This window comes from Vipera ursinii (genome assembly GCF_947247035.1).
Source record: "Vipera ursinii genome assembly, chromosome: 3".
NCBI classification, from domain to species: domain Eukaryota; kingdom Metazoa; phylum Chordata; class Lepidosauria; order Squamata; family Viperidae; genus Vipera; species Vipera ursinii.
The window spans coordinates 165,394,616-165,418,544 of record NC_139516.1 but is presented as its reverse complement, the minus strand read 5'-3'; the positions used below and the strand labels follow the sequence as shown (position 1 = coordinate 165,418,544).

General features: G+C 36.7%; 1 protein-coding gene across 1 annotated transcript in view; it reads right to left on the bottom strand.

Moving 5' to 3' along the window:
* Window positions 1-236: 236 nt before the first annotated feature.
* Window positions 237-23,929, bottom strand: part of COLEC12 (collectin subfamily member 12) — an 85,332-nt gene continuing 61,639 nt past the window's right edge. Inside the window, exons 3-10 of the mRNA XM_083359152.1 lie at window positions 22,984-23,106; window positions 18,342-18,440; window positions 14,151-15,197; window positions 9,457-9,927; window positions 7,924-8,060; window positions 5,601-5,710; window positions 3,800-3,945; window positions 237-1,305 (exon numbers count right to left, since the gene is read on the bottom strand). Of these exons, the coding sequence (XP_083215278.1) occupies window positions 1,286-1,305; window positions 3,800-3,945; window positions 5,601-5,710; window positions 7,924-8,060; window positions 9,457-9,927; window positions 14,151-15,197; window positions 18,342-18,440; window positions 22,984-23,106 (2,153 nt within the window). The 3' untranslated portion in view covers window positions 237-1,285. The remainder of the gene's footprint in view (window positions 1,306-3,799; window positions 3,946-5,600; window positions 5,711-7,923; window positions 8,061-9,456; window positions 9,928-14,150; window positions 15,198-18,341; window positions 18,441-22,983; window positions 23,107-23,929) is intronic.

The following is a 23,929-nucleotide window of genomic DNA, read 5'->3' as shown; positions in this document are numbered from 1 at the left end:
CACTCTCTCTCTCTCTCCATGGAATGGTTAACCATTTTCTGACAAGTTCTTTGCCATGTGGAAGAAAAAGCTGCAATTTGGAGGGGTTTGAAGTGGAGCAGAAAAAAGTCTAACCAAGAAATGGCAAAATCTATTGGTTCATGTCCCCCCACCCCTGCCCCAGTGGTTGGTACCAAAAAAGTATTAAGAACAAGTTACACACGTCTATCAGAAAAATCTACTTTGGTTAAAAACTTTATTTATTAGTCTTAAACTAGTCCCCAATGGTCGGAAGCCCATTACACCAATAGAAATTGCCTACACATGAAAAAATAAGAGGAACATAAAACATATTTTATATTAAGTCATGTTAAGCAGCTAAGCACCAAGCCCTGCATTATAGCTAGTAAAATTCCCAGGGCCCTTGGCAAAGCCTTTTTTTTTTTTAGCTCTCTGACCACTTGATTATTTTAATTAGAATCAGGAAGACTGAATTGGGAATTTTCTATACAATATGTAAAGTATGTACTTTACTGCTCAATGTCATTCCTTCCTTCAGATCTATTGCTAGACTTTCATCTGCCTGGAGTTTTATCAACGGACCCAGTTCAGAAAAACAAGCATGTTGTCCTTGGATCATAAATTTGTATACATTTTTGTATAATAGACTGCAACTGCCATCTAAAATCAAATTTAAAAGTTATTAAACTTGGGTAATTTATTCCAGACAGTTATTTCTAGTGAATGATAAGTAGTATCAATGGTATTTTTTTAATTTCTATTTACTATATTTATATAAAAAGGCAAATAAATCAATATAAGAGGCAACATTTTGTACAAAAATACAGAATTTTAAAAGCTTTAAAAAGTATATTCTATATTACTGATCAGAACTGGACTATATATATTTATATATAAAATTTATATAAATTTATACATGTATATTTATATAAATTGCCAATATTTGGGAATTTAACAAGTAGCTGCTTTGTTTACACAGTAGCTTTGTATGCTTTTTTGTCTTCCTAGAGTAATCAGCTTGCTGTTTTCTAGTTCTTACCAGAACATATCTTCTGCTTAATCAGTGAAGAGATCTACAGGTAGTTTTGTCCAATTGCATTTTCTACCAACATGTTTGTGCAACAGGTTGTAAAGCCCCTGAAAAATTAGAAAATGTGGAAGACAAATTGTGCTGATGAAGTTTATTCATCAAAGTTCTCAGTGCTCCTTTTCTTGATTGGGTGATGGTTCAATCCCAGATGAATTTCTTTGCGAAGAAAATATCAGTCTCTTGGCCCACAACTTATTACAATGCTGGTGGCTGAGCTGCAGTGGGAAAGGGAAAGTAACAAGTGTTACAAAGGTAAAACTTGGCTTTAAAATCCAGAAACCAATACCAGAGCTGTAAGTTGCATTGATAAGTACTGCTTTCCAAATCTGTATCTGTATCATATCCAGTTAAAATGCTAATACAACAATGGTAAGAAGATATTTAATGTGAAGATCACCTGTACTAATAGAGGTGATGAAAGAAAGGTCACCAGTCTATCTTGTGTCCATTGCCAATGAACCACAAGGGCAGTGCAGTTGGTTTCACTCTTGAAACACAGAAGTAGAAAAAATAATAATAAAACCTTCCATCCACTGATTCTTCTCTACAGGTAATCCCTTCCCACCTCCACTTCCATAGTCTGGTTAAAAGACAATTTTGGTTCTAAAAAAAAAGTCACCTAAGTGTTGGCTGTTGTTAACATAATGAAATCTTGGAGGGTTTTTTTTGGAAAGATTGCTATACCACCTGAGAAAAGACTTGTCTTTATTTAACACATCATAATTAATAATAATAATAATAAATAATAATAATAATAATAATAATAATAATAATAATAATAATAATAATAATAATAATAATAATAATAATAATAATAATAATTTTATTTGTATACCGCCCTTCTCCCAAAGGACTCAGGGCGGTGAACAGGGCAATACATGTTAAAAGACAAGAATACAAAAATTAAAAGAGATTAAACAAGATGCCCAAGAACTATAACAATAAGTTAAATAAATAAAAAGCAATAAAAACCCATCACCCATCAGGCCAGGCCGGCTTGTTCGAACAGGTAAGTCTTTAGGTTGCGCCGGAAGGAGCGAAGGTCAGGCGCCATCCGGAGCTCAACCGGAAGATGGTTCCATAAATCCGGGGCGCCCCCAGAGGATGCCCTCCCCCTGGGGGCCACCCTGAGGAGGCCCTCTCTGTGGGAGCGCACTGGGCGGAGGGAAGTTGATGCCGGCCGCAGGTGCTCCCTGAGGTATTCCGGACCCATGCCATGAAGGGCTTTGTAGGTCATTACCAGCACCTTGAATCTCACACGGAAGACAACTGGGAGCCAATGCAGCTTGCGGAGCAGGGGTATAACATGGGAGTATCGGGAAACTCCCAACACAACTCTCGCGGCTGCATTCTGTACCAGTTGGAGCCTATACTTTTATTGTATAGTTTCTTAATCATCTCAGAGGGCCAGTTATAAAGTGAAATGATGTGCTGTTAATCACGTGGTAAGGTAATTGAAGATGGGGCAAGGCAGGGGATCCAACGGACCAAGACCGAAGTGATGGCATAGAGGTAAGGTGAACTAACTCTTCTTGCATTACTTCACTGTAGAAGTTATTTACTTTGTAGGACCAAGTAAACACAAATAGATTTCTAAGAAATATTTTTCTAGATGTCATATACTACAGAATACATTTTGGTTGCAATGACAACATGTTTCAGATATTAAAAGTTGCTGAGATTTAAATACACATGAAAATTCTAACTGAAATTTAAATTCAGTGAAATGGGTAGCATATAAATTTAATAAATAAGGAAGGCGGATTCAAGAGAGCCCTATGTTTGCTGTATATTTCTCACTTCCTTTTCTCCAGAAGCTCAAATGAGCACTTTATCCTAGCCCCAGCCTTCTTTACAAGGTTAGGCTGAGAGAGGAAAAAAGAAGAATAATTTGTCCAAAGCATCCAATGAATTTTATGGTAGACCCTCTACCTCAAACTCTTGTGGTTATATTGACTTAAGAGTCAGACATGAACAATTTATATATAATTGATAATAACAAAACACAGAAGGTAGAATTGTACCTCATTTTTCAAGTTTTCATTTTCATGTACAGGTACAGAAAGGATGAATGAAAGAGGGAAGCTGAGTAATAACATCTGACTCTTCATCCATTGTCTTTGATTATTGTAATGTGCTCTATCTTGGGCTGCTCTTTCAAGTTTGATTTTTAATAATACTTTTAGTACAACAATATTTTTGTCATTGTGGATCTATTATATGTTGTTGTTTTTTGTATTCCACTTTGTTTTATTTCACGGGAAAGGAAATGCATCACTAAATAGTCTTTAAAAAATTTTCAGGAACATTAGGTCCTGTTGCTTATAGCTTTTCAAACTGCATATTTGAGTTCTGAAATTACTGTCTTTTAGGTGTTAACTGGAAAAAATAAATTACTGCAGTGCTTTTCTTCAGAGTTAGCTGGGCATGTTTTAGAACACGGATTGCCAAATGTATGTAATCTAGTAAGAATAGCTGTGTAATCTTGAAATACTTGCCAATAGTTTAAAACTCTGTAGCCTGAATAAGAGAAGCAGCTGGGGAGAATTTTTATACACAGATGCTAATAAGGATTGATCCCCAGTTCTTTTCCAAGACCTTCTATCTATATGAGCAGGACATTCAATTCCCTCGTCCCAGCTGTGGAAATTTGGTTGCTTCAAGTCTTTGCAATAAATGTGAATACGTTTGGTTCAAAGTTTATCATACCTTTTCCCACATCTTGTTCACAAATAAAACTATTAACATCTTCACAGTGAAAGTCATTCCAGAGCCCAGCATGAATTAATCCAGCACAATCTTCCCCTGGCCCATGGCCATGTTTCCAGTTATCAGGCTGTCCCGCACTCCAGTTTCTTGCAATAAAACAAACAAACAAATGATCATTTCATAACCAAACCATCATATGACAATGAGAAAGAGGAGATTAGTAGTAGTAAAAAGAAAACAAAAATAAAACAATCTCTCCTAAAGCATAAATCTTACTCCTTAACAAATAATGCATGACTTTTCCTGGAAATGGAAAACAGCTGGGCTTAGAGATGGGAATCGATTGGAGAAACTGCCAAAGTTGAAAAGTCTAAAATTAGATCAAATATTCTGTTCTGGTTGTGGACTGCACATAGACACATGTACAGAGTGTAATCTGTCAATGAGGCTGTATTTGTTTCATCTATAGCTGCAGATGAGTTACTAAGATATAAATACAACTTCCTATTGGATTTATATATGCATCATTTCGCAGGGATTTGAAAACTTGGCTTTTTGAGCTGTCTGGCCTAGACTGAGGGGTCTTAATTATTTATTAATGGGGTTTTAGTTTAAATTCAGGGACTTAATTTAATTTTAGTTTTAATCGATTTTAGCTTTGTATGTATGTATTTTTAATTTTTCCCTGTAAACTGCCCTGAGTCCTACGGGAATAGGGCGGTATACAAGTTTAAATAATAAATAAATAAATCTCCAAATCAAAACAAAAAGAATAGTTTCTTGTTATACATTATTTAGAGAGAAATACCTAATATTATCATATAATAAACTCAAAACACACCAACAATCATATATTGTGTGTGTCATGTATGTGTTCACTTTGACAGCGGGCAACTAAATTTCATTTTTGATGTGTGCCATTGTGCCCACAGTAAAAAATCCTATCTTACAAAAACTATCTTATAATAAAGATAAATTTGTATAATTAGAGCTATCAGAGCTGGACTGCAAAACTGCAGAGGAGAGATTCTCAATCTCTTTATTGCCATTTAGTGATTCTTCAGATTTCTGTAGCCTTTGCATTTATTTGGGAATGCACCACTCTCCTAGTAAATTACCCTTTGGGTGGATTAGGAACAATCACTTTAAGATTTCGTAAGGTCCTTAAAGATGCAATGGTTTAAGTTACAAATGTGGAGTTTTCGTCAGGATAAGAAGGACTTAGCCAAAGATACCAGTAATATTTCCTTAACGTAAGCTCCAATGCTCAACAGCAGCCAAACTGAGAGATTGAAGGAAAAAGTAATAATTTCATTCAGTGGGAATGGCAGATCTTAGTCTACTTGATCTAGTGCTGATCCAGTGTATATCCTGATTCCAGTTCAAAAGAATTTGGCTGATATTAAGCTTCAATGACAAATGAAGATACAAGTGTGGTTCCAGCAATGATGCAATACAGAAGTCTTATTTTTTGTAATCAGCCAAGTAAAACTGACCCTTTCTCTTTCTTTATTTGTTGTCCCCACTCCACCCACATACGTTTATATAAAAATTGTTTTAAAAAAGCCTGTGGTTTCTGCCACCTAGTTTGCTATTAACTCTGTAATAAGCATCGTAAGCCTCTTCTTTTATTGGTTATTCAGGTGTTTTTTCTGGCAATAAGCTTTTTGAAATCAAAGAACTGTTAATCTGAATTTAAAAGCCAGTGAGTGCCCTTTATAAGGTTGTCACACCATTTCTTATTGGCAGATGCTAAGAAACAGTTACAGCAGAAAGCAGCGAACATCCTTCCTGCACTCACATGTATTCTGGTAGAGTGCCATCCAGCCATCGCCACTCATCTTCCTTCACTGAGTCGGTGAGACCAATCCAGAAACTGCCTTTTGCAATAACTTGCATTTTCAACCATTGCTGTGTACAGAAGAAAGAATCGTCACATTATTTCACTTCCCAGAGTTTTGACTTCCTAAACTACTCTAGCCTCTTGAAAAATGTGACTGAGCATAAACATGAGCTTATGAGCAGAAGCAACTTGGAACTATTTCTAGGTGTATCTCAGTAGTAGTAGTAGTAGTAGTAGTAGTAGTAGTAAAGTTGGAAGGGACCTTGGAGGTCATCTAGTCCAACCCCTGCTCAGGCAGGAAACCCTATACCATTTCAGACAAATGGCTGTCCATTTGATCTGAGCATCCCTCCAACACAGACTTCCTTTCATGCTCCCAATCTCAGTCCAATCTCCTTTTCACTATCCACCAAGAATTTCTTTTTCCCAACCAATTTTCTGGTTAAAGAAGGTGCACTGATAACAGTAATAGCCATCTATGGCATATGACAGGGGTAGGCAACCTTGGCTCTTTTATGACTCGTGGACTTCAACTCCCAGAATTCCATGGCTCAGGAATTCTGGGAGTTGAAGTCCACGAGTCATAAAAGAGCCAAGGTTGCCTACCCCTGTCATATGAGATGAAGAGATGGACTTTTTTCTTTCCTCTCTAGCAATGGAAATGGAGCAAAGTAGATTGTGAGAAAAGTTGCTTCCACGGGTCTATTTGACATGTGGCGTACTCTGCTGCCAGAATGAAAAGGGATAATTAAAGAACCTCTCTCATTCCTTTCTCCTGTTTGCTGCCACAAGAGCATCATCTCAGTAAGTGCTGACCAAGCATTTAGATTTCTCTGCCTCAAATACAAAATGCTGTCTTTTATTATCTTTACAGTGGCTCATTGTAGCATAATCTCGATATTGATGCGGCTGTAGTTTCCCTGGAATCAGATTTGAAGATGCCTAAGAAGAACTATTTCAAATAAATAAATAAACAGTTTGGGGCTCTGAGGCTAGGGAGAAGGGAATTTGGAAGCTGAATGGGAAACACGACTTAAATCAAAATCCAACATGTTCCCCGCAAAAGCATTTAGAAATTACAACAATCATCTCATATGGAATGACATCCTCTGCCTTATTTCCAGCAAGACCTTTTGGAAGGTCCCTATTTCTATTTCTGGGGCTGAAAATATTCTTCTCAACCATAGCACTAGTTTACAGTTGAACACACACAATGAGCTTAAGATGTCACTTGAGACAATCTTTTGTCTTCATAGGATCAAACTACATATTGCTTAGATTGCTTTCAACTTTGTTTTGTCATGTAGTGAAGCATAGCCATGTGGGAATGTCAGCTATTAACATGACAAAGTGGACGGGAATAAGGTATGCATTCCTTTTCCAGTCCTGCCCTCACCTCTAGCTTGCATTTTGCTTTAGAAAAGAAAAACATTTTTTGGGGGGGAGGGGCAGGCATAAGTGTCACAATATCAGTGGAGTAAGAAAGGGTGATCGATCCTCTTCTTCTCATGGATTGCTCTGAACAAACTGGCAGCATCTGACAGCTCCATTTCAAGAAAGAAAAATCAACATAGATTTTCAGCAGAATATTCAACCTAGGTAACAGCATCAGAAGCTCCTGTAATAAGTGATGGTTGGTCTTCCATGCAAATACAGGTAATCCTCAAGTGGGAGCAGCAACTCAGTTGTTGAGCAAAATAGTTGCTAGTGAAACTGCAAGTGAGCTTACAACCTTACTTCAGCTTTCCTTCGCTTTACAGCAAGTAAATGCAAGGACTGGTAACAAGGCTACATTTTTATCACCATCGTAATTGCAAACAAAATGAGGCAGTTGCTAAACAAGGACTACTCATATTTTTTGCTGACTTTTTATAGTAAGACTGCAATCCCCTGATCATCCTGATTATCTTTAGTCAGATGTTTATATTTACGAGACCTTAATGGCTATAAAATGAACAAAGGCAAATATACGTGTCCCACGATAATGTTGCAGGGTCCAATCTGGGTCGGTCATCGGTACCAGAGTTTAATCTTCTTTAGTCACACAACACTTGTTGAGAGACAAGTTCACTGAAGATGGGCTCCGGCACGAGTTCGAAAGCTCGGAAGACTAAACCTCTGGTTCCAGTGACAGACCCAGATTGGATTCTGCAGCATATAAAATGCTTTCTGTCTGTTGTGTCTAACCTATTCAATTCCAATCATTGTCAACTGCCCTGGCTGGAAGTAATGCTCTTTTTTACTATTTAAATCTAACGGCATGCTAGACAGGATTCTATACCTGTTCCTCTTTGCTATTGATGAAAACCAAATGAGATGATTTCTCTTGGCAGAAAAGCTTTGCATCTTCAAAAATGGCTCTTTCGTTTGAAAAGTAGTAACAGTTGCCTGAAAAGTTCTTCCAGTAAACAGGACAACCTGTAACGTGAAAACACTTGCAATAAACCCTCATGAGAAGTGAAACTTAATCCTCCCTCAGAAATTTGGGCCCTGCACCCTTTGAAAATGATTTGAAAGAAATATTTCAGACCTCGGGGCACAAAACAGCACCCTGCTATATGTTAAGGCAGGCTGGTTTTTTTCTGGGCTTTAGTAGGGACTGAAAAAAGGTACCTCTGTTTTAAGAACCAAAAGTCCATTAAAATCAGTGCCACTATTGAAACCACAGCATCTTTTTCCCCCCCAAAACCCACACAGAAGCCTGAGAAAAGATGCACCTGCTTTAAATAAGCATCAGGGGGCCACCATGGTTCTGTGAAGCCCAAGAGAACGTCCGACTTACTCTTGAAGCACTCAGAACCTTACTAGATATAGTTTTGAATAACACCCTTAGGAGCCAAGCAATGTAAAAAAAGTAATTATCTATTCAGAATATTGTTGAAATAGAATTTCCATTATTTATAGTTGCAGTCATCCTTTTCTATCAAATTGGCCTTCAAATCATTTCTAGTTTATCACAAAGAAAAAAAGGCTCAGTTTAACAATATAATTGCAGGATAAATTTTGAAAAGCATCCACATTTTTTTCATGTATCAAAACTCTTCTTCTAATACCATTCTGAAACAAATATTAACAAAGATTTGAACAATCCTACATAATTATCAGGTTTTAACAGGAATAATGGAGATATACCATGTTTTGCCCATTTTTTCCATGTAACTTTGTTTTCCCATTATTACAAGGGACAATTATTTGTCCTGCATATATGTATGTGGGTTCTACAGTAATGTAGGAATCATTTTGTGAATTAGAAAAGAAAAAAAGAAAAGAAAGCTTAATGAAAAACCAGCCTGTTCAATGAACTTTAGATATCACCGAATGTAGATATCAGTTGAAGGAAGAGAAAGAAATTAAAAGATGGGGAAGAGGAATTGGTCAGTTTGAACTTCCAATTTTTTCAGGTTCAAAATTACATTGTTTTCTTAACACTATAGAGAGAAGCTTTGGATTTAGAAGGTGAGAAAGAAAAAAATGTGCTTCATGGGCTCAGACCATTTCTCTTGTGTAATGTGATAGATTAGATGTCTGAATCCAAGCACTAACCACTCTGAAACAGATTGTGAGGAATTCTGAGGAAAAAAGGAAGAATTGCTTTTCTGTTCTTCCTTAAGAAACCATAGATTTAAGGACTATGATGTTCATTTCAAGCTAGTTGGAGACTTGAACAGATAAAGGCTACAAACTTCCATTGCAATACGTACACAGAGTACAATCCAATCCAATAGTCAACATAGTTTCAAACCATACTTTTACATATTGGTAATAAATATACAGTGAAGCATACAGACAGATAGTAGGTATGTCAACAGCTTACCATTAGTCTCACTTTGTAGCGCCATAGCTATTGCCGGACCTGGTAGTCCAGGAGGACCAGGCTCGCCTGGAAGACCACGTAGTCCAGGTACACCTGGAAAACCAGGCAGTCCACGAGCACCAGGTGCACCTGGTTGACCAGGAATTCCTTGAAAACCTGGGGCTCCAGGTGGGCCTTGTGGACCTGGGAGTCCATCTTTGCCAGGTGGTCCAGGGAATCCTGGATCTCCACTAGGACCAGGTAGCCCAGTCTTCCCAGTTGAACCTCTCTGGCCTTTAGATCCAGGTGAACCTCTGGAACCTTTGTCACCTTGTTCACCTGGTGGCCCAGGTGGGCCGCTTGGTCCCTTTTCACCTTGAGGTCCTGGAGGTCCTGGTTCACCTTTGTCTCCTTTTTGACCCTTGGGCCCAGTAAGTCCAATTGGACCTTGGGGTCCTCTGTCACCTTTGGACCCTCTTGGACCTGGAGGACCTACAACAACATGAATACGTGAAGAAGGTCAGAAGAATAATGAAATAATCTAATGTAATAAAATAACAAACAGTTCTTCTTAGTACTAAAAACATATTTCTACTTTAGATTTAAATCAATGTCTAAATATTTTTAAAAATAACTGGGCTCCTCCAAAGAACTCAAGAAAACTGAATCTGTAAGTGTGTCTTTATCACAAGACAAGTCAACAGAAAACTAAAATTAAAAGATTTTATTTTAAATAGATGTTTACAGCTTCCTTAAAAGATTACGGAAATTGGCCAAATTTGTTTAGGTTGTTTAATTTCTTTACATGATTCAGTGTTACATCAAAGAATGTCCATAATTTTATCAATCTCTCTTCTTATTTATATTTTTATTTGAAACAAGTATGAGGGTGATTCAATGGCCATATTTTAATTTTTCCTTGCTTTTCTATTCATTACAGTCACAAGTTAAACAAAGCAAATTCGATTAACTTTCCAAGTTACGAGAGACATATTTACAGAAGAAAGTTTAAAAAGTGGTGAAACTTATAAAATTCATGTTCAAGGAAAAAAATTATTAGGTAAAATAAAAAACTATTAAAACTATTGGAAAAGCTTTAAAAAAATTCTATATCTTCATGTTCTCTTGCTGATAAAGATATCTAGAGATCTCAAAAAGAGAGAAATCTCAATTTCATGAAACTGAGGAAACTCAGTTTTTGAAAGCTGACTATAAAAAATATCTCATTTTCATGAAGTTGTAAAAAAAAAAAGTTCCATTTACAAGAAGAAAAGGTTTTGCTAAGTGTCTTCACAACATTGGGCTGTTTTTCAGATAGTGACATATTCTATTTATCACATATGCATAATGCAATATATACATGATTATAGGGTAGTGAAAAATAGTAATGAAAACTTTAGAAATCTAAGATATTTTCATTTCTTTTCCAGTATATAGACAATATATATGAAATCCAGAAAGGATGATGTGATGTGTATTTCCTATTTTATTTGTTTTATTTATTTCATTTTACCCACCTTTATTATTTTTATAAACAACTCTAAGTGATGAATACTCCTTCTATTTTTCCCACAATGACCACCCTGTTGGGCTGAGAGAGAGTACTTTCCTTTTAACACTTTGGTGATTTAATATAAAGCCTTCATACTGTATATTTCAGTATGCTTTCCAGTATAATGGCAAAAATTGCACTCTAGGAATAGTTTCAAACTTTTCATTAAAGCTCTCCCCATGTGTCAGAGGCCAGCACAAGCACTGTAAAATCCTTTTTAGTAGCTGGGCTAAAGGAAAAAGTTATTGTTAACATGGCTAAGGTACAACACAAGTAAGCTTGTAAGCCGCCCTGAGTCTTCGGAGAAGGGCGGGATATAAATGTAATAAAATAAATAAATAAATAAAAAATGTGGACTAGGCTACGTCAGGAAATTCTGCCTAACTAGTTGTGGCCTAATGCAATGATCATTTATTATAGGGAGACTAAGAAAGAAGAGGTCTGTTAATAAGATAAAATTATTCCACCTTCCAGCTTGTAACATAAATCACTGATGGTAACACCAAGGCAAGAGCATCTGAGTCTAATCCACCAAGAATGCAAGTTTAGATGGGTGTAGACTGGGTGGAAGGTATAAATATTAAGTGAATAAAACGGAGTTGTAAATAATAGTTCATGACGATTCATTAATGGAATAAGTGTTCAGCATTTTTATTATCTGGATGAGGAGATAAATGGAACATTTAAAATATTTGTAGATGGCACATACTGTATTTCCCTGGAAGAGTAAAATAAAATTCAAAATAATAGGTTAGAAAGATAGGCTGAAAATAATAGGATGCAATTTAAGGGAGACAAATTTAAAGTTATGCATTCAGAAAAAGAATTCAAATGCTGAACTACAGGATGGGGAATAGCTAGCTTACCAGTACTGGAAAAGAACCTGGAATAATAACTGATTGCACTCTGAGTATGACATCATCATCATCATCATCATCATCATCATAATGAAAATAAGAAAATGCAATTTTAGGCTGTATCAAGTGAAGTATAGTTTTCAAATCATGGGAAACATTACTTCCTTTTCTTTCCTTTGGCAGTCCCACTAGAGTATTTTGTCCGCACTTTAAAAAGGATTCAAATGAATTGGACAGCCAGAGATTAGAAACCAAGTATTATAAAAAAGAGATTGAAGGAGCTAAGAATGTTTGGCCTTGATGAGAAAAGATTGAGCGGGAATATGACAGCACTCTTCGGATAGGATATTACAAAAGTTTAGGATACTAAATTATTCTCATTTGTTCTGGAGAGCCCTATACGAAATAATGGATGCAAATTACAAAAAGGCTGATATTGATTACTAACAATAAGAATGATTTGATAGTGGAACCAGGTTTCCAGACTATCATTCACTATGTATACACAAGAAGAGACCAAACACTATTTAATTCTTCTTGAACATACCTATAGGGGAGATGCCACATGGGTAGTTGTTAAGATGTTGGGTTAGGACTGAGTAAAACCCAAGTTCTTTGGAGCCATTCACTCAGCTCAATACCTCAGCATATTGTTGTGGAGAAAATATAAATCTAACAAATAAATAAATATCTGCCATAGATGCTTTAATTTGGATTCCTGCTTGGAGGAGTGGACAGACTTGATCACCTAAATAACAATTTTCATCTATGATTTTAAGATACTTCAGCATAATCAGCAAACCAAAAGGTCACAACAAACCAGACATATAATGGACCAATTTTACCTTACAGTTATTTTTTTTAAAATTGAGCTGTTTGTGGAATAATGTTATAACAACTAATGCAATACAGTATTGTTCTCCTTACTAGAAATTGGCATCTTAAACAAGTGATACAAGTTCATTCATTTATTACATTTTGTTTTAGAAATTAGCTCCAAAAGAAGTCAGATAGAGGAATATGAACTTAAGAATAGCAAAAATAAAAAAACCCAACCAGTGATAACCCTACTATGTTAATAATAAATTTTCACATAATCTGTATTTAAATTATACAACAAATAGCTTGTGTCTATAGCACTGTTTCTCAACAAGTGGTATCCAGTACCACAGTAGTTTATGACACACATTTCCCTTCCAAAATCATGAAAAAATGCAAGAGAGGAAAATAGGGCAGAGAAGGAAGGCAGAATTGCTAGTATGCAGCTGAAAGTTTTGAGCAACTCAGCATTTTCCAGTGTTTCTTAGTCCTCAAGGTTGCAGCAGCCTCTCTGAGGACAAAACAACATTTATGCTAGTTTGTTTCCTTTCATTATTTAATATTTTTACTTTTTTATTTTATTTTGGCTTAAAGACGTTCCAGATTGGCAAATATTGCTTCAATCTCAACGAGCTTGCTCATTATCTTACCATTATTAGTTCAAAAGTATTATTACAATGTTTAAGTCCATAAGAATATCAAAACAGATAGTAGCTACATATAGTAGCAGAAGATTTGCAAACATATTACCGCTTTCAAAAAAAGAAGATTGTCTGGTTATATGTTTGAGGACACAGATTCTTAGATACAGGAATGAAGTAATCTGAGAACCACTGGTCTAGACCAGGGATCTTCAAACTTGGCCCTTCAGCAATAAATTCAAGTATTATTTATACTGTCTGTAAATAAAATTTATGTGCCTGGTTAATCAAAGATGTGTTGTATACAATGTTCTGAAAATTATGATTTTGAGATTAACACATTTACATTAATGAATTATGAGGCACAGAGTCACCTGTAAATATAATATTAAAAAAATAAAGCCACCTCTAAGTCAGTCTAAAATCTATAAACAGCAATAATAAAATACAATGGTAAATGTGATATGTGGGATTTATAACTGTTTTAGGGGTTATCTGACTATTATGAATATTTTGCTTGATGTTTTAAAATTTTATTTATTTAAACAATATATATGGCCACATATCTCGCAACAGTGACCCTGGGAGACATACAAAGATTAAAATATTATTACTGATATGAGAAAAGTGTAGCTCTAATAAATCTAAAAGGTTGACCTACTATTTCTTCCTACCCTTCTATTCCCTTCTCCGCCCCCAACTTTACAGAAAGCCAGGACATGATGTAGTCACCATATTTATTTTCCTACAATGCTGAAATCCATATGGAGCTGGAAATCTGAGGTACCCTTGACAATTTGAAAATCAATATAAATATCTATTTGGGAAAAGTCATCCAGTACTTACCTTGCAATATTGTGAAATTTTTAATCAGCTGGCCATGTTTAGAATCTACTAGCTTCATTTCTTCCATTATTACTGATAAATTGGCTATTTCAATATCTAATCGTGTCCGCATCACATCCTGCTGCATCCTTAAAGTAGTAGCATCAAAACGAATATTTGCTAATGTGTTGTTCATAAAAGTCAGCTCATCTGTATGCTTACTAAGAGTATCTGTGCACGTTGTCCTGACATCATTAAGATTGCTGGTTAGTGTCCGTAAGTGATGGGCAGTGTAGCTAATATTACTAATAATGTTGACCATATCTGTCTCAAAGCTATAAAATCGGTCTTCTTGCTGGTTAAATTTGGCAGATGTTCTGTTTTCATATTCTTTGTAGTGTTCTTGGAGACCCTTCAAACTTTGTTCATTGGCTTGAGCAATAGTAGTGATATTCTCCATCTGTGCACTGAATGAATTTAACTGACTGCTCATATCCTCAAGTGTATCATTATTAGCTTTGGTCGTAACTGAATTATTAGCTGCTAATACTTGCAAATTCTGCACTTTCTCTTTAAGCCAGTCGGTATCTTTCTGTGCTTGGAGGGCAACCTGCTGAAGGTTTTGAAAGTCATTTTTGATTCTTTGGATAGTCTGACTTGTGTCATCCACAGATCTCTGCAAAGCACTGATAAGACTTCTTTGCTGAACCTGTGTCTGGTTAAGATTATTTAGATTCAATATGACAACATTATGTGAGTCCATTTGGCTTTGCAAGCTTGTTTGAATGTTACTTGTGTCTTGTTGGAGATCATTGATGTAGCCATTGTAAGCTTGCAGAGTTTTGTTGATATTGCTCATAATGAAAGAGTTGCTGTCCAAAACACTATTCATTTGATTTTGCCAGTTATTTAACATGCTACCAGATTCTTGTAACTTTTCCAGTGTATCTTTGTTCTTTGTGGTTTTCTCTGAAATCTCATGAAGTTGCTGGCGGAGGGCTAGGATATCGGCTTTGAAACTTGAAAACTCTGTGTTTGTGTTCATGGCTTTCTCTTCAGCTTGATAATCTGAAAGATGCAGGAAAGTGATAAATGTTCACATTTGTTACTTATTAGAAGAACAGTTTAACAGAGTTTACTTCATTATACAAACAGAAGGATAAGCCAATACATAAACAAACTTATTTGGGGAATTGCTAATGAACATCAGTTTGTGTTGGGAAACTCTGAATTAATACAAACTAATTTCTATTTACAAGGCTGGTGGAAGGGTCACTGAAAGGGGCGTTGTTTTACCTGAATGCCTTTTCCCAGCATGATGATGGAGAATCCACGAATGGGTTATCTCTGTCTTCCTGCCCAATTAGACTAAGTCAATCAAACTTTCCATGCCTCTCCTGGGCCAGGACACCTCCCAGTCACGACAAAGGCGAAGCAAATGACGACAGTCCGACGTGTTGGCTCCCATACCCCTGACACAGGACCTGACGGACACTAAGGGGTGGGTGTGGATTCTCCATCATCATGCTGAGAAAAGGTGTTCAGGTAAGACAACGCCCCTTCTCCAGCATGATAGATGGAGAATCCACGAATGGGACATACCAAACCTGCCCTGTCCCTATGGGAGGGAATCAGTCTGGGCCTGTGTCCCACCCTGTGGCACTACCTGTTACAGCACTCTTCAGCCAAATGAGGCCTCTGCGAAGGCAAACCTATCCTGTTTATAATGCCTCACGAAAGGGGAAGGCGAGGACTACGTCACCACCTTACAAATGTCCTCAATGGACGCCTGTGTCGCCCAAGCCACCGAAGTTGCAGCACTACGAGTGGAGTGAGCAGTGATATGCCTGGGAACTGCCAGGGAATGAGATTGGTATGCCCCTGTAATACAAGCCCTGATCCACCTGCCTATAGTGGAGGCAGAAACCTTCCGCCCCATAGTAGAGGGTTGAAAGGAAACAAAGAGCGCTTTGGACTTGCGAAAAGACGCTATCCACTTAATATAGTGGCATAAAGCCCTGTGGACGTCCAGAGTGTGCCATTGCTGTTCCAAGGCATAAGATGGATGAGGACAAAAATCTGGCAAAATGACTTCCTGAGCTCTATGAAACAAGGTATTGACCTTAGGAATAAAGGAGGGATCTAATCGAAGGACCACCTGTCAGCATGAAAAACGCATAAGTCCTGTCTGACATAGAGAGCTGCCAATTCAGAAATGCGTCTAGCCAACGTGACGGCTATCAAGAAGGCCATCTTAATTGTCAAGAACCGCAGAGTACAGGTTCTGATGGGTTCAAATGGAGGAGAGGTAAGGGCCTGCAAGACCCGTGACAAATCCCAAGAGGGATACCGGTGAACCACTGGAGGTTTGGTGTTGGTCACTCCTTTGAGAAATGAGCATACCATAGGATATTGAGCCAATGCCTCTGAATTGCCCCAAGTAAATACGGTGGAGAGAGCTGCTACTTGTCAGCGGATGGTATTGGGTGCCAAGCCCTTGTTAAGCCCCTCCAATAAATAGTCCAAGATCCTTGGGATAGTAATAGCCAAAAGATCTAACTGGTTCTTATCACACCAACTACAGAAACTCTTCCAAGTGGAGTCATAGATCCTGTTTCTTGTAGGCCATCTGGAGACCTGAATCATCTTAATTACCTCTGATGAATAAGAATCATGTGTCAGGAGCCGCCGTTCAAGTGCCAGGTGGTCAACTGGAGCCACTGGGGTTTTGGATGATGCAGAGCTCCCTGGCTGAGTGAAATGCGATCTGGAGGAATCCTCCATGGGGGAGAGATTGACAGACTCACGAGGTCAGCAAACCACGGCCGTCTTGGCCAGTGTAGTGCAACAAGTATTACCTCTGCCTCTGTGGGTGGCGGCGAGGCCAAGAATGGCACAGCCAGCACACATCTTCTGTTGGAATGGACAATGAGACAGCTAGGTTGAGGCCTAGAGCTACAGTTGAAGCCTCCTGTACTTGACCATCCAGTTTGAAAGGTTTCGGGCAAGGCAAACAATGATTGTGCTACAGTCAGAAGGGATCTGAACTCAGAACCCTCTGCAATGATTGGGAGAGGAGGAGTCTGAAAAAGGACCCCTGTGACTGACCAGAGACTCAGGGGACCAACTTCCCTGAGCTGGAAGGCAAGGTAAGCCATTTTGAAGTCTGTGGGGTTTTTTGGGGGGGAGCTGAAATCTACCCTCCCCTTCTCAGAAGCTAGCAAAGAAGACTGCACAAGCCTTTTCAGAGTAAAAGCAATGTGATCGTGGCACCCAAAATGGCGGCTGCTACTGCTGGTAGTGAAAAAAGAAGCAACCTGTCCTTCCCCCTTAATTCAGGAGAGAAGGCAGGCAGTGCTGAGAGTATTCACGTGCCTCTGATGCTATTGGCACTCTTAAAAAGGCAGCGGAGGCTTTCTGATAAAGAGCCTCCTCCTGGCCAGCTGCTGGTAAACTGAAATTCAAAGTGGCGGCCGCAACTAGCGTGCCGCAAAAGAACAGCCTGGGGCTTCTGAGAGAAAGATAAGGGCAAACTCCAATCCTGAGAAGAACTACAGTGAATGCTATCTAAGTGAAGAATCCACAAAGGGGAAAATATATATATACGAGAGATGACTCAGCAAGATTCTGGGAGCCAAAATTACCACATCTATTTTGGTCACAGACTAAGTCGTGACTGGGAGGTGTCCTGGCCCAGGAGAGGCGTGGCAAGGCAGGAAGACAGAGTTAACCCATTCATGAATTTTCCATCTATCATGCTGGAGAACATAGAAAATTAAAGGCATACAAAAAGCATATGAATTCTCTTTTATTGAAAGACCACCAGTAAACCTAGATCAGTATCATCTGTTTTCACTCTCAGAAGCTCTGTCTTATTGTATGTTTTCAAAAGGGTGAAAACTGTGTTTGCCAATATCCCATTTACCCAAGAGATTAATCTTAGCTTTAATAGACTTAACACATACTTTAGTTGGCTTTATAGTGAGTAAATACATAATTTGTATATGCATTTATTCAGTATGGTATTGTAAAAAGTGCAGGATTAAGAGTTTGAAAGCTTAAAGATGAACCATTAACAAATTAAACTAATCTTTTAAGGAATCTATAACCAGCTACTATAAAAACAATTACTACTGGTTCCAATTTTAGTATGTTGTGATGAAGGCATAATAACTTTACCATTTACTTAACCAGTTCATTCATATTAATTACCCAATTTCTTTAAATCATCCTTCACTTCTAAAAATTTTTTACTGCATCGTTGACGTGAATCTTCCATGTCATCAGAAACATTGTCCATTTTTTCTACAACTAGAACAGAAGAAAACAATGTCTTAGCATTGATCAATTTTGATAAAAGATTGAAAGATGTAATACAATGGTCTATGAAATGAAAATTAAGGCTCTCCATTCCAAACTATGTTAATATAGGCCTAAAGATACCAGGGTAATCTTCCCACTGGCACCAGCACTTAAAAATAACTATGAGATTGTTGATGATAATAACAATATTATCAATGACAATATAAATTTATTATGTGCTATTTTTTTAAATGATGCTACCAAAATAGCATGCAACAAAATAAAACCATGTAACATGATCAATAATATTTTTTAAAAGAAACCAAAAAACAGAACTAGACAAAAATCAGGCAGCAGCAAAAGGCAAGTATGCTAGATTTAAACTAGCAATAAAACAAGGGATACACATTAAAGCCTGTTTATATTTTATATAAACATAAAGTATATGTTTATTCATAATTTTAGTGAGATACACAAAGAGGGAATGCAGCAAATTTGACCTAGGAAGACATTATAGGTTTACTCATACCACCTATATGACAGGAGCACTTGTCTCTTATGTACTTTCACTAAATCTCTTAAAAATAGAACTGATATAAAAACCTTGGATACTTAATATGTAGGGATTTTTTTCTTTTAAGAAGTTGCAAATTATCAGAATTATCAGGTTTGTTTGGCTTTTCAGTTCATAAGCATGTTGCGACTGCTGCCACCCACAAGGGACTCAATAGGGCTTGGAAGCTTTCCTCTGGCCCACAAGGGAACAGAAGGATGGAGCAAGTGTTCACAGAACACCTGGTTTCAATTGTTAGAAATATTTATTTTATTTTATTTTATTTTATCACACTTATATACCGCCCTTTCCCGAAGGACTCAGGGCGGTTTACAGGGTGAATTAAAAAACAAAGATACAAAACTTAAAAACAGATTAAAAAAAATTATATTCGTTCCTGCATAAGTAAAACCCCAGTTAAAATTAAGATTAAAGCTAAAATTAGAATCCTCAGCCTGGGCCAGAGAGCTCGAAGAGCCAGGTCTTCAGGTCCCGTCGGAATGAACGGAGGTCGGGGGCAGTCCTCAGCTCCACTGGCAGCTGGTTCCAAAGGGCAGGCGCACCCACTGAGAAGGCCCTATCCCTGGGTGTCGTCCGCCGGCAATCTCTTACCGGTGGCACCCTGAGAAGACCCTCCCTGTGGGAGCGCACTGGACGAAGGGAGCTTGATGCCGGCACTTTTGGCACTTTTTAGAATCATGAAAGTACACAATACGAAGTGGCTCAATAAAAATAAACCCTAAACAACTGCATTTGGATGAAAATGTAATAGAAAAAGGCAAAAAAAAAAGTCACAATGAGATGACTGTAAAGCTATCTGTTAGGCATACTTAAAACCTCATGGAATATAGGGCTTTTTGTTTTTATTTAATAAGACAGAATTTGGCAAATGTTGTACAGGTAGCCCTTTATTTACTATGTACTTCTGACCTGCCTTTGAAATTCTGGTGGCTGGCACTGCCTCTCATAGTTTGATGACCACAATTTGAGTGCTCGGCAACCAGCCTGCAGTTATAATATTTGCAGCAAACCCCAGTTATGTGTCTGCAATTTACAATATTTTTGCTGGGAACCAGCATTTACCTCCAGTTTGTGACAAAAAAATCCCCATAGCAAACAGTACATTTGCTTATCGATCATCACATTTTGACCATCATGTTTGATTTATGACCACCAGGTTCATTTTATGACTGCCATGTTTGTTTAAAGACCTTTCAAAAAAAGGAATTTGGGGTCTGTCATGTGATGATCTGTTTTATGACCATCACAATTATGACCATACTTACTGGGCTTAGTTATGGTCATAAGTCAAGCACTACCCATATAAACAAAATAACAAATTTACAATCAAAAGTCAATCCAGGGGAGGAGCCAAATATTAAATGGAAAGTCATTCCTGGGGAAAGTTTTTGTTTCTTACAAAATAGGCTAAGAAATTTCTGAGAGCACACAATATCATAGTGAAATAGTGCTTTTGAAAGTTAAAATATCTTTTCATACTTTAGCAAACATTTTATGCCAGATTCTAATGGCATTTAAGACCATTAAAGACCATTGTACCACTAACCATAGCTCATAAAGGCTTTAGATAAACTATAGGAATTCAAATAATTTTGCACAAGAATAATTTACATAATTATTATTGCGCTATATAGTGTTGAATGTCTTATACATTTTATGGATAAGACATTTAATTAAGAAGGAATACAAAATGTTACCTTCTGGCAAGGCAACAATGACACTGGAGCCAGTATTAACGGTGAGTATTAAATGAGAAGAAAACGATGATCTTGTGATGTTTTTAAACATACGGTATGTACATGGATATCTTTCACATTATTACATTTCAGTTAAACTATTGCAAAATAAACGGGTAAGGGATGCTAAGCCAAAGAAACGTAATGGCATAAAATAAGAGAAACAAAAGGAAACATTGCTAAAACTATCTTAACACCAACACTTTCTCTATATCTTTCTATATTTTCTATAAGCTGCTTTCTGCACTGCCTTTTGTTCTTTAAACTTCTCACCTTTCACTTTTTCAAGCCTCCATTAATTTCATCCAACCATACTTCTTTGGTCTTTCCTTTCATTCTTGATCCATTCATTCTTTCTACATATATTACTTGCAACTCATTCATTATGTTATTCAACACCCTTATTTCATTCCATTCACTTTCATATTCAGTCCAGCTGTATTTAGCACACATTCTGTACTCACACATCTTGTCCCAATTCATGTCAACTAGCAGAATATTTTTTCCTGAATCACATTCATTCATTCATTCATTCATTCATTCATTCATTCATTCATTCATTCATTCATAGCATTATGCACTTTTCCCAGAAATAATAACAACAATAAAAAAGTTGGAAGAGACAGAAAATTCAGGCAGAAACCCTATACCATTTTAGACAAATGGTTGTCCAGTCTCTTCTTAAAAACTAATAATCTCTCTCTTTTTAAAAATCATTATTTATTATCATTTACTGGAGCTCTAACATGTATCTATGATCAATATATCATTTTTACTTTCCCATAACTATTTTCATTATGGTATTGCATACTTTCTGACATTTATTTTAGTTTTTTCATTTATTCATGCATTTATAATTTTTATTTTATTTTTATTTTAATTCCATTTATATCCCGTCCTTCTCCGAAGACTCAGGGCGGCTTACAAGCTTAGCAGTAGCCTTCATTCTATGTATATGCCTGTTTATTAGGGCTTTCACACACAATGAGCTTTCATAAGCTCAAACCTCCTTCAGTCATATCCAATACATCCTTTCTCTTTCTTTTAAACTCACAATATACAATATATTTATTTTCCTTTTTAAACCACTAGTGTAGCTTTAGTTATTCAGAAGTTTACATAATACTTTTTACTAAGATAGATAAAGATTATCAGTCTTTGTACTGATATCAAATGCACCATCCCTAACTTAATACAGGTTGTCCTCAGTTTATGATCACAATTGGGATCAGAATTTCAGTTGCTAAGCAAGGTGGGTGTTAAATGAGTTGCACCTGATTTTATAATTTTTTCTTGCCATGGTTGTTAAGCAAATCATTACAGTTGTTCAGAGAATCATGTGGTTGTTAAATGAACCCAGCTATTCCCCCATTGATTTTGCTTGTTGGAAGCTGACTAGGAAAGTGGCAGAGGGTGATCACATGACACACTCCAGGACTTGCAACCATTGTAAGTACATGCCAATTCCAAGTACCCAAATTTTGATCATGTGACTGTGGATATGCTGCAACAGTCATAAATGCAAGGGGGTGTCATAAATATTTTTTTCCCAGTGCCACTTTAAGCAGTTGCTAAACAAGTAATTGTTAAATTGAGGACTATCTGTAATATGGAAATTATCAGTTTTGACATTTTGGCCAGAATGCCACAAGTACAATGCAAATCCTGCTCTTCCCAATTCTGTGGGAACTGGGATCTCTAATAAAGAAAGGTAACATGCTGTTTACCTGCATTTCAACAGGTAGATAATAAATGCAGAGAACTGACACATTCAAATTTCCCATTACTATTGATGTTTAAATATTATTCAAGTTCTTTGTGTATCCATCCAGTCCTTAAACTGAAATCAATTAATAAGCTGTATTTGAAGAACAGTCAGTGAAATTTAACTGAATTACTGAGCGTCTGTTACACACCTGTTCCCTAAATACAGTAATATTATAAAAGACGGAAGTATGAAATAGATCATGGCAAAGAGCAACTATCTTTGTCTGTCCTAATCTTTAAGGGGTTCTTCCATTTTTATAATTTAATAATCTGAGATTAGTAATCTTACCCTATTTAAGTAATTATTTAGGATGAGGAATTAACTGATAGGCTACCATGGAAAATAATAAGGATGATTACCATTTGCTTTCATCTCTGACATATTCTGAAATCACACTGAGTTAATTAATTGCTTTTTTGTGGTCAATTTTTTTTGGACTCAATATGCAGCTATTATTATAGATATGGAACTTACCTTTGTATCCCAAGACGGCTACTGTTATTACTAGCAAGGCACATAATATATACAAAAGTATGATAGAAAATTTCAGTGCCCAGTTACTTTTACACTTGGTGCATTGTGTTCCTTCTTGAATACCTATAAAATAAAATTAAGAATTTAGATTCCTCTTTATATTTAATCTGAAGATATTTATTTGCAAGTCTGCATAAGGCTAAAACTAAATGTGGTTTATTGATTACTCATAATAATTTAATTTATTGGTCTGATAAGAGACAGTCATGCATTATATTCAATGCAAGTTCAGCAGTTAATCAATCAGTCTATCTATTGATAGACAGAGATAAGTTATTCATATAAAATGTTCAATGTATATGTTGCATACATGTAATTTTATTTATTTATATTTCATGTTTCTAGCCCGCCCATCTCCCTCAAGTATGGACCATGTGTGCATTCATACCAGGATTCCTAAATGATAGTAACATGTTGCTTTGCATACCAAAAGTTATTCCTTCACCTAAGAAGGTATGGTAAATTACTATCCTTTACATTGCTATTAAAATATTCAGGTTCCCAAATGCATAAACACCACACACACATTTTTTAAATCTTATTAATAAGAGTTTTGATTCAAGCAACTAGAAATAAGAACCATGCATTCTGTGGGTTTTACCTAGAATTGTGCTTTTCAGAAAAGTTTCTGTTCTACTTAAAGCATTCAAACTATAAGATAACTACTTACCTAACAGGTAAAAGAAATACAGAATTGATCAACCAAAAACATTATTATTGAATCCTAGAAATTGAATGTATGCTAATTTGGCCAAATTAGGAGCAAACAAAAGTAACAACAAAAAGCATGAGACAATATCTGACTGTAAGAAGGGCACAAATAAATTGCAACAGGGCACTTTGTGCCCTCCTTACAGTCTAAATATCTCAGGCCTGAATCGTCTCT